The 12,211-nt window shown below is 36.4% G+C and overlaps 1 protein-coding gene and 1 long non-coding RNA gene across 2 annotated transcripts in view; one reads left to right on the forward strand and one right to left on the reverse strand.

The window, feature by feature from the left end:
• Window positions 1-1,406: 1,406 nt before the first annotated feature.
• LOC130012211 (uncharacterized) overlaps window positions 1,407-12,211 on the forward strand; it is a 97,649-nt gene continuing 86,844 nt past the window's right edge. Inside the window, exon 1 of the mRNA XM_056099625.1 lies at window positions 1,407-2,294. Within this exon, the coding sequence (XP_055955600.1) occupies window positions 1,944-2,294 (351 nt within the window). The 5' untranslated portion in view covers window positions 1,407-1,943. The remainder of the gene's footprint in view (window positions 2,295-12,211) is intronic.
• Window positions 2,821-12,211, reverse strand: part of LOC130012212 (uncharacterized) — a 63,480-nt gene continuing 54,089 nt past the window's right edge. The window contains exons 6-8 of the long non-coding RNA XR_008787592.1: window positions 6,458-6,660; window positions 6,115-6,237; window positions 2,821-4,886 (exon numbers count right to left, since the gene is read on the reverse strand). This is a non-coding gene — a long non-coding RNA (uncharacterized LOC130012212). The remainder of the gene's footprint in view (window positions 4,887-6,114; window positions 6,238-6,457; window positions 6,661-12,211) is intronic.

Consider the following 12,211-nt stretch of genomic DNA (forward strand, 5'->3'; position numbering starts at 1 on the left):
TTTTGTTCAGTTAATATCGATGTGATTCATGATGTCATAAATCAACCTCTTCTATGTACCAGTTTGCATACATGAAATTAAAGGGAGTAAAATGAGATTTAACCTACGCCCTCCTCTTATATCGAATTCCAACTGTCAAATGTACGTCAAAGTGTTCACCGGAAAATCACAGAGAACTTTCGAAATCAACAACGGGATTGGACCACTTGCCCCTAGTCAACGAATAACTGAGCCACGGCGGCTCCCATTTTTTAAAGTATCAAATATATCAAGTATCATCAAGTCTATAATACCCGCCCTTGTCTTCTGCCCTGATTGGGTTAACAAAGACGGACATACGCCACACACAAGGCAGATGACTCGAATACCAACCAATCATTCAGAGTCCACGGAGACGGGAAAGTCGGGAGAAAATTTTGAAACTTTAACTGCCGCAAACCCGTTTTCCTGGCTGGTACTATGAGAGAGAGAGAGAGAGAGAGAGGGAGATTTCGGGACTAACATGGTTTAATTTTATGTAAGGGATTCGCTTAAGGATCTTTAGAAGTGGGAGGTAACCGCAAAACCCGGGGAAAACTTATGAGGTTGGACACTACGTCTTGTCACGTACAAGCGGGGAATCGAAACCATGCCATTTGACTCAATGACAGACCTTATGATCTAACGCGCTCGCGTTAACCATTCGGTCACGCAACCCCAAGCAATATTTGGAGAATTAATCTCTCAACTAAATATCCGCTTCAACCACAAGGATATTAAAGATACATTGTCACAAATGTATTTATCAGGTGGTTATTTCCAGTAACAGTATGACATGATATATGAAAAGTTTAGACGCCCAATCTTACTAGGAAACTACTCGATTACCGTATCATCTCAATGGAAGCGGACGTAAATTAACCTTGATATTATATCAAGTATTATAATATCAAGGGAGTCGCGGTGGCTCAGTGAGTAACGTCTATCATAGAGTCAATTGGCGTGGATTCGGTTCACGCATGTACGTGACTAATACCCCGTTCAGACGCTTATTTTTAAACCAGTTCAAAATCGCCGGGGTTTTCAAGACAGCGTCGTGTTGCGTTCACACGTACTATAAGTCAAACCTGTTTAACTATTCTGACCTCTTCGGTCGGAGGTTAGAGTTAACTATGCATGCGTACATACCATTTCCTGGTAGAATATGTAAACATCCTGTGAAAAAAAATCCGCGAAATTTGTTTCTCTTACTCTTGGATAGTTTATACACATTTCCTAGAAATGAATACTAATGCTTTGAGACATAGAATTAAACAGTTTAGACAACGACAGAGTCAACAAAGGTACTTCTTTCTGATGCTAATGAGTGTCACTTCTGTGATATTCATGCCAACCAACAGGAGAATTATCAGAATATGGTCACGGTATCACAGTGGCAATTGGTGGAATCACGCATACAGGTTTGGTTTGATATATTCATATATATTGTTTTAAAATTTATAATCATTATAATGTAGTCAAATATGTACACGGACAAGGTGTATAAAACAAATATTAACCAAGGGGTCATCAATTAAATATTTATAGAAAATATAACGTCCCCCCCCCCCCAAAAAAAACAACCTAAAAAAACAAAACAATCTTCACACAAATAGGCCTGTGCTATTATATGTGCCATATAGACAATTTTTAATTTCGAATAATAATAGTTGCATGCTTAAAAGAGCTAAATTGTTAATATTTGGGATCTAGAAATTGACACAAATGGGTCGCAACACATAATTTCTAATTAGTTATATTCGTCGAAATACTCTAGATGTCTAAATCGAATGGCAATGTCTAGCAACTGGTTATTCCAGTCTACACTGATAGTATTTATTGTGCATGCTCTCCAGATAAGAATATGACTTGTGGGAATATGTCTAGCCTCGTTCTTCTAGTCCCTTGTTACAAATGACACTGAAATGCATTACACAATTCGTGTACCAATGGTTAAATGTTTGTTTTGTCTCAAATATTGGATATCAGAAACCCATCTTTTCCCCGTTAAGATCACAAGATCAATGTTGATTGAAATTGACAAATACTTTGTGTTTTCAATGTCGCAGATTTTGGATGATATTGACTACTTTAAGTTTAATTATTTACCTAATCTAATTCCTTTACATTTTATTTTCAGCTTTTATGATGATATACAGTATTTGGAAAACTTCAGAATGTCAAAATGTACATTTGAATATCTGTGCAGAATTTTGAGACCATTTCTTGAGAAACAAGTAACAAGTATGAGGGAACCAATATCTGTTGAGCGACAGGTAGGCTATTTTGCATTTTATGATCGCTGTATCATACACAGACAATGGACACCTGACCCAAAAACAAAAGACATTTAATTATAAGCTAAGTAGTTCACGCATGACGGTAGAAAATTCCTTTGGTCGCCTAAAAGGTCGCTGGCGCTGCTTATTAAAGCGATTGGATATGAATGTTGACAAGGTCCCCAATATTATTATGACCTGTTGCATACTTCATAACATATGCGAACAAGCAAAAGACCCATTTAGGGTTGAATGGCTAGAGGATGTAGCAAAGGAAGAAAACCAAATGCCTCAGCCAAATCAAAGTAACGAAGAGGCAATCAATGCAGACTGCACTAACATTAGAAATATCCTGGCTGAATACTTCCAGGAATAATTTAACCTTACAAAACAAATAATTAAGAAAGTAATAATTGGCCATACTGTTACATACACTCACTACAAAGAATTTCTATGTGTATATGCCATCTTTTGTTTACTTTTATTGTTTCATTTTGTGTGTTTGCAGAAAACTAAAAAATGGTCAAACTAAATTGGTTTATTTTCATAATAAAAATCATACAACAGAAAAATAACTGATAATCTTATAACACAGTGGGTCTATTATAACTATATATGTGATCAGCTCTGGCCAAATGGTTGCTATGGAGTTCAATTTGTTTCCAAAATTTTCAATATCTTCTTTCTTAAAAGTAATATTATGGTACATTCAAATTTAAATATTCCAAGCATATTTCTAAGTCACATACTAATTTAAAGGTATTTGGATACAGAATTTAAATTGACACCTTTTGGCATCTTGATTTTTGATCCATGCATCTCATTAAGCCAGAGTTGGATTATATAATAAGAGGTCCAATTGTCATCTTTGTTGTCCATCATTGAAGAAGTGTATGTAATTAAAAATATACAGTGGACTCTTTCACTTTCAACATTGTACAGGACCGATACAATGCCGGATTATACACCATGACGGAATACTTAATTGTCTCAAAACCGCAAGTATTATTGTACCTCGAATACCAAAGTATTATTTTAATCCACCTTCGAATACCCAGAACTTAAAAATATGATAAACCTTTCTGTACATTTGAAACTTTATTATATAAAATTATTATGTTTTTACTTTGGGTGCGTACAAAACACTTGTGCGTCGTTATGAACAAAATATTATTATGATAGTGATTCTTCATCTCAGCAATTTATATTTAATGTTGCTGTATTTGACGTGAAAAAATCAAATGAAATACCAAGCACTCTCTTACAAGAAATTATAAAATTATCAAGGTTTTATTAACAAAGACTGACACATACTTTAAGCTCACCGATAATTGATTGCTTGTCTGTTAACACCCACTGATTGAAGGCCGGATTATCCAATGTTAATTCAACAGAAATCGTTTAACGGGGGTCCCCAGATTGGTCTAATAATTCGGAATATTCCGAGTCCACTGTACAAGCCTACACTATAAAGTTATTGATCAATTTTTAATTTATGTCTTTCAATTAATGTATTAAATAAAAGAGAATTTACCATTTTTGAAAACATAACAGACTGTTTTGTTCTTATTAGGGGCTTATCAATTGACTTACAAAGAAGAAAACACCCACCTCATACCGTTTCGCATTATTTGATAACGATAAGAAGCCAAGTCAAAACTTTGCTTTAGATATAAACAAGGATTGTCCTGTGTATTCCCAGTTCAATTGCTAAATGCCATTAAAACAATTAATCTCATACTGGTAATTTAAATTCATAAAAACTGAAATCACATAAAACGTGTTACAACTACAGTTAACTTTCACAACCAAGTACATATATCAGCTTCATGACACATTTGATAATGATATGGATATTAATAATTAAAACATGGAAATAAATTTATTAAAACTTGAGCCATGGTAAAATGGAATGACAAATAAAATTCATGTATTTGTAGAAACAAAAATAAACTGTTATCAATGACAATAATTGCGCTACATGTCAGATATTTTGGCACAAAATGGTATATCTTGAAAATAATATGATTCAGCTTCATGATACATTAAGTTAAATGATATGGATATTAATAATTAAAACATGGAAATTAATTTATTAAAACTCTAGTCTTGGCACACTGGAATGATAAATAAAACTATGTATTTCTACAAACAAAAATTAACTGTTATCAATGAAAATAAATGCTCTACATAGCAGAACTTTTGGCACAAAATGATAGGTCTTGAAAATAATATGGTTTTATAAATTTGTATATGTGTGTCCATTAGCTCCTTGTAAAAATTGTCCATTTTGTTGTTGAGAAAATTGATGCTGCTGAAATCCCTGATTGGCAAACAAACTCCATAATCTTAATTCATGTTGCCTATCTCTTTCCCTATCCTCGCGTCGTTGTTCCTCAGCTCTAAGTCGATCCTCCCGTCTCTGCTCTTTTCTAAGTCTCTATGAATCTGCCTCCATTTTCATTCTTTTTTCTTCGAATTCAAAATATGATCTTTCTTGTTCTCTTTGATAATTTATAAAGCTGGTTGTTGTCTCATTCAGAACACGTTGAATTATATCCTCTCTGTTTCTTTTTTTCTTTTCTGGTCCTGTAAGTAAATAAAATAACTCTTTAATGTTTAAATAAATGAACAATGATTGACAATTCGGGCCTCGAAATATCCCTTCAGTAACTAACCTGTCACTCTTAATTATCCAAAAACAACCACAATATTTACCATGGTGCCGTTACACATGTACTTCTGTGTAGATACTTCAAAATGCTATAGATGAAAACTTGTGTGGATGGTGTGTTAAAGTTCTTATACAATAATTGGGCGTGGTTCTGTCCCTGGAGGTCAGGCATGTACCAAAAATAACCATATTGTAAAGGAATAATGAAATAAATGTGACATCATAATGAGTAGGCCTATTGTGGTCTGGAGTCAATTTCCTGAACATTAGTAAATTTAGTCCACCTACTTACTACCTGTCAGACCTGTCAGAGAACATTTCAAGTCCTGCATTTTATTTCCATATAGGTATACACCTTATTAAGTCACTCTTCTGTTTTGTTTTACCTATTCATGGCTACACTATTTTGAATCCGATCTTATTATGTATTAAAATCATAAACAAAATTCTTTAGGTAAATAATAGCTATATAAAGTAATTAAGGGCGTTGTCACAGGTATGACTTTTTTGAACACCTATAATTTCTAATTTGATTGGGGGGATCACGTGGCTAAGTGGGTAAGACGCTGGCTCGCTAGCCTGGAGGTCGGGTGTTCGATCCCTGCATTGGCCGAGAAAGTTCATCTCGAATTTCCGACGTGGTTTCCCTTTGTCAGTGATGCAGAACGGAGGGCCTGACAAGGACAGCTGCCTAGTCATTCGGATGGGACGAAAAACTGAGGTCCAGTGTACACATTGGCGTGCACTTAAAAGATCCCTTGGCAGTTGGAATTCGATATAAGAGTAGGCAAAATTTCCCTCATAGCACACTGTATGGCATATGCCCGTCTTCAATTAGCCCAGGTTAGGTGCAGAAGAGTAGGACGTTAAACCCCATTTCATTTCATTTTCTAATTTGATTGGGATACAAAATCAAATGTTCCGTGTACTTTATAACCAGTAAACATACCATTTGTCCTGCACAACACTCATCTATACGTACAGCTAGTTTTCAGTGGGATGTTATTCTAGCATTTTTTAAAATTTATATTGAATCACAGAAGGAATTAGTGACCGGTTTACCACGTTCTTAGACAGAAAGCAGCTCCAGTGTTGTACTCTTTTCAAATATTGATAACCATTTAGAATAAATAGCAACTGAACCTTTTTTTTCTGGCTGCTTACGGAGGACGGTTTCTGTAGGCTCATTTTCTTCATTTTCCAAATTGACTCTTGTTGGTTCCTCATCATTATCATCATCATCAAAATCATCCAAATCTTGTGTTTCTATAAAAAAAAAAGAAAAAATACCATTATATAATTTCCATAAGTTTTGATTTTAAAACACTAATTCTCCAATGGCTATTATGCAAAAAAATTTGATTTAATTTGTTTTGTGTGTATATGTGAGTTTGATCCCATGTTTGTAGGCTTATATTGCCTGCCAACTATCGCATCGATTTAGTCTTGCTCCTGACAATATAATAACAATAACATGTTCGCTTACCTGAATTAATACTTGTCTCCAGAATATGTGTTGGACGGGTAGCGGGTCTGGTTCCTAATATTTTATCCATAGCGTCAAAAAACTTGCTAGTTTTCTTGCCACTCCCACTTTTATTGTTGTGGTCCTTTATTTTTTTTATAAGAATGCTTCATATTCTTTATGCGATTCTTGCAGGCGTCTGCAGATTTTCTGTACCCATTTTCCTGATAGATAGAAAATATAAAATAAATTTACTACTAGAATATGAGAAAACCGGGATTTATGAAAAATGCTTACGCTGTTATAAATAGTATTACTAAAAGAGAACTAAATTTTATTAACTTGTAATATACACAACTAAAAACAATTGTTTATGTAACTGTAACTCGTGGCTTACTGTACTCCAAACAATAGAGGGTATGAGTCTTCAGATTTCTATTTAATTGCCTAACTATAGACACTCTGAATTTAAATTCGCTGTTAAATTGGACACATTCAAGAACACACTATTTTTTATACAACTTTTACAAAGTACGAATGGGTGCCCAAATTTTCCCAGCATTTGGTGCCCAAAATGGGGGGCGCCCCCCCCCCCCCCAGGTCGTACGCCTATGGACAAACAATGATAACTTGGCTGAGAATGAAGTAAATCAAGGGGTTTCCACATTTTGCTCCATCTGTCTAAGATACAAGAATTAACATTGTGAATGGGGAAATCTTTAGTGGTCTGTGACCAAATAAATGAAACTAGATTTGCCATGGCTAGATCTTATTCTTAAGGTCAACTCAATTCTCGTGGATGTCGCTGAGATGTAATAAGTAGAGCGTGTGATTGTTGGTTAGGGTTAGATTAAGTATTAGGGCTAGGTCCAGGGTAAGGGTTAGGGTTGAGATTAGCGTTAACCCTGTTTACATCTCGTGACCTTTTGCCAAACTTGAAGTTGTCCTTATTAATTAGATTTAACCCTTTGTGCCTATCTTCCTATAAATTTTACTCGAAACGAAATATAATTTTATATACTTAATGTTGCAGTGTTTTCGGCAATATGTCCTTCCGGCACATTTAACCAAATGTGAATATTTTTGGGCATGGTAGGCCAACATTAGATAACTACAATGACTTAATATTGAAAATAACTGAAAAATAGATAAATTTCGTTTCGTGTGAAATTCTGTGTTTCAAATTTGAATTTGCTAGAGTTCAAAAGGTCAATTTCTGTTTATCGGTTTGCAGTAGAGTTTTTGGAAATTTCGTTAATAAAAAATCAACAGTAAAAAAATATTTTGAGAAAAAAAATAAATATGATATGTAAGTTTAACGTGTTACTAGTGCAGGTAACTGAAAATTACGAATTTTGCCGTCAGCTGAAAGAAGCAAACCAGTTGTCAACATTTGGCTGCGTCGAGTTGTTTTGTTTAGATTTTGAGCGGATACTAAATCACCGGAATTCACTTTGCAAATATCAAAATTTGACCCCAAGGCCTACCTCTGTACATATATTTTGCATTAATATTAATAATAAATAACTTAAAAACACCGATGATCACCGGAATTTACTTTTAAAAACATATAAACACCGGAATTCACTTTCAAAATATCAGAATTCGCCCGCAATCCCTTCCCTGTTTACATATATTTTGCATAATTAATATTAATAATGAATTTCCTTAAATACACCAAAAATGACTACTACATACGCCTTTTAGATTTAATTTGGCTCTTTGTAAATTTCACATAATTGTTCATTTCGGGACTAACACTTGGTTCAATTATATTTCAATAATTCACATGCACGTATGGATTTTTTGGAGAGGGGGCAGAGGAATCGGCTTACACTACATGAAGATCTGACCAGTTGTACTGGGAGGTCATGTCAGGTGTCATACAAACGGCTTTTGACCCTATGAAAGACATTGATTAATCAATCAGCTTTAACCTTTCTAGGGGTTTACCCACAGTTCCGTGAAGATCACGCCAAGAACTCGCCGTAACAGACCGCTTCATTAGCTAATTTCTCACATCAACTAGAACGCCTGTTACATAACAACTCTTCCAGTGTAGTAAAGAAAAGAAAACAAAATTTTGTACTATTAAAAAACATGAAACGAAATATGATTTATAAAGAGCCGTTAATACCTTCAATGTGCCTACATATTTCTTGTAGCATATAGTCGATCATGACTCGTACTGGCTTTATATAACTTTTGGGAAATATTCCCCCTTATTCTTAGTTTGTTTTTTAAACGCCTACATTAAAATGTGGTCATATATTCAATTGTGTCACCCCGTCCGTCCGCCCATTCGTCGGTCCGGCGTTCACAATTGCTTATGGACGCTCTAGAGGCCAAAGTAAATATCCGATTGACATTAAATTTATACACATTGTTTAAGGTCATGAGACAAAGAAGCCTATTGATTTTCAGCAATTTCTGATAATTATTGCCAGAGTTATGGCCCTTTATCACTTCAAAATATCTTGTAGATGCTCTAGAAGCTAAAGATGATATCGGATTGACTTCAAATTTACGCGCATTATTTGAGGTCATGAGATGAAGAATCCTATTGATTTTCAACATTTCTGATAATTACTACCAAAGTTATGACCCTTGATCACTTTGAAAAATCTTGTGACTGTCTAGAGGCTTAAGTTATCATCGGATTGGCTTCAGTTTAAGGTCTTGAGATGAACAAGTATATTGATTTTCAATGAATTTTGATAACTTGAACAGCTAAATCCATGATATTAAATGTTTCGTATACTAAACGTTAGCATGGGGCAGAACTTCATTCAAACCAAACAAATTTTAATGATTTTCTAATAATTAATTGATGAGTTGTTACTCTTAATCGGATATTAGTGTATTATAATTGTTTCATTACTAAAAAAAGTAAAAATATGTGACTGCCCGGATGATTTAGCTGCTGTGGGCGTATCTTTCGTTGCCTGGTAACCTATCTTTTTCATTTTGAGTAAATCTGTTGTCTGCATCACTACAGTCCAGGGACTGTACAGGGGAGCTGGATGGCCGAACAGTTAATGTGTGCGTGTTGTATCATAAGGTCTGTCATTGAGTCAACTGGCGTGGTTTCGAGTCCCCAGTTGTACGTGACAAGGAGTAGGGTCGCTCGCCAACCTCGTGGGTTTTCTCCGGGTCCTCAGATTTCCTCCCACTACTAAAGACCCCTACGCGCAAGCGAATTATTGACATAAAATTAAACCATATATGTTTGTCCCGAAATTACCTAGTTTGTGTCGAGTGGATGTTAAACCTCATTTCTCTCTCTCTCTGTCTCTCTCTCATTTATATTATGAGATAAAAAAGTTCATTGTTGGTGGCACAGAGATAAACTGTTCTAATGATTACCATGGGAACTGCCAGATCCAAGTTATAAACCATAAAACTACACTGTTTTTTAATTTTAAATGTAAATATGTTTAGATGATTTATATAGAGGGGGTGGGTGGAGCTGTATTTTAAGGCCCTTCTGACTTGGGGAAAGCCCCACATTAATGGTTAGATTTTCGAAAAATACATTTTCCATGCATGGAACAATATTTCTGGTAAGTTGCAGCCATTTAACTGATGACCATATAAAAAGTCCCATTTTTAGGGCGTGGCCAGGTGGGCTTTAGGACCATCTGACTTGAGGAAAGCCCCAACATTTTTGGTTAGATTTTTGAAAAATTTGTTTTCCAAGTATGGATCTTTGTTTCCAGTAAGTTTCAGCCATGTAACTTGTGACCATATAAAAAGCCCCATTTTTAGGGTGTGGTCGGACATACTTTAGAGCGATCTGTCTTGGGGAAAGCCCCCAAATTTTTGGTTAGATTTTTGAAAATTGTTTTTACCAAGTGTGGATCTTTGTTTCTGGTAAGTTTCAGCCATGTAACTGATGACCATATTATTAGCCCCACGAGGCGATATTGGGTGTGGTCTGACTTGGGGAAAGCCCCGGAAATTTTGGTTAGATTTGTGAAATATTTACTCCGACTATGGATACCATTGTCCCTACAAAGTTTCAGCCATGTAACTTATGACTTAATTTTAGGCCTACTTTAAGGTGCTGCTGCGGCTATACGCCCCACCAGTGCCCGATCTGACCAACTGATTTTTACTCGTACGGACACCTGCTACGAATTTGGGTGTTCAAACCTTTTGTAACTGATGACCATATTATTTTGTCATTAGCTCCTGGACTATAAGGCACCTGTCACTGACAATATCAGGCACCGATTCAGGCTTTGTCAGACACTAAACCTCTGATGCCTGTCATTTTGTCTGGCACTGATTTGTCTTTTTTATTGATATTATTAATACATGTCCGGCGCTAAGTTGAAAATGTCAGGTACATGTACTCTTTCATTAGTGCCTAACATTTTGTCAGGTACACGTAAAACCGTTATTTCCAGGCAGGCCTGTGTACATTTGTTGTAAATTGGGATTTCTGTGTCTTGTGTGTGGTGCAGTAGCAGATATTGGACAAGACCAGTCGATTTACACTGGCCGAGAAAGTTCACATGGATTTTCCACAGGGTTCCCCCTAGTCACTGGTGCAGAATGGGGATGGGGAGCCTATAAAAGAACACTTGTCAGTTTGATTCCAAATCAGAGTAGGCCGCTGTCCGGACATAATTTCCTGCATAGCACACCGTATGACATATGCCCATTTTAATTAGCCCAGTCGGAACAGAACAGTAGGACATTAATCTTGATTTCATTTCAAACATTTAGAAATATTTTTTCTCTATTTCAGATAAAACAAATTGAACAAGTTTGATCAGGAAAAACAATGAAATGAAATGGGGTTTAACGTGCTACTGTTTTGCTCCTTAACTGAGCTAATGAAGACGGGCATACGTCATACAGTGTGATATGAGGGAAATTGTGCCCAGACAGCGGCGCTACAGCCTACTCTTATATTGAATTCCAACTGCCAGGGGATCTTTTACGTGCACGTCAATTTGTACACGGCACCTCGGTTTTTCGTCCCATCCGAACGACTAGACAGCTGTCCTTGTCAGCACTCCCCCCCCCCCCACCCGTCCTGCGCCACTGACAAGGGGAAACCACGCCGGAAAATCTGGATGAACGTTCTCGGCCAATGCAGGGGTGGTGAAGTTCAAGGTAGACAAGTGAAATGATATGAAATAAGGTTTAACGTCCTACTGTTCTGCACCGACTGGGATAATGAAGATGGGGATATACGACAAACAGTGTGTTATAAGTGAAATTTTGCCCGTACAGCGGAGTTGACACTTATTTCGAATTCCAATTATCAAGGTTTTTTAAGGTCCCCGCCAATGTGTACACGGGTCCTCGGATAGTCATCCAATCAGAACGACTATACGTTGCCACTTGTCTGTACCACTGACAAGGAGGAAATATGTCGGAAAAAACGATGAACTTTCTCGGTCAACAATAATGAGACCTCCAGGTGAGCAAGACAACGTCCTACCAACTGAGCAACCGTGGTGTCCTTTTGAAACTTGACAAAGTGAAATGAAATGAAATTTAACGTCTTACTTATCACCACCGACTGCAATGAGGGTCCTACTTTTATTTCGAATTCCAGTTGTCATGGCTTCTTTTACGTGCCCGACAACGTGAAGACTGTACAATTGCCCTCATAGTACACTGTATGGCGCATGTCCGTCTTCATTAGCCCAGTCGGGGCAGAACAGTAGGACGTTAACCCCCATTTCATTTCATTTCTTTTCTAAATATTGAGCTGGAGATTTTGATCGCGACTTTTTTTGAGTTTTTCCACCGGTA

Source organism: Patella vulgata, chromosome 3, assembly GCF_932274485.2.
Source record: "Patella vulgata chromosome 3, xgPatVulg1.2, whole genome shotgun sequence".
NCBI lineage: Eukaryota > Metazoa > Mollusca > Gastropoda > Patellidae > Patella > Patella vulgata.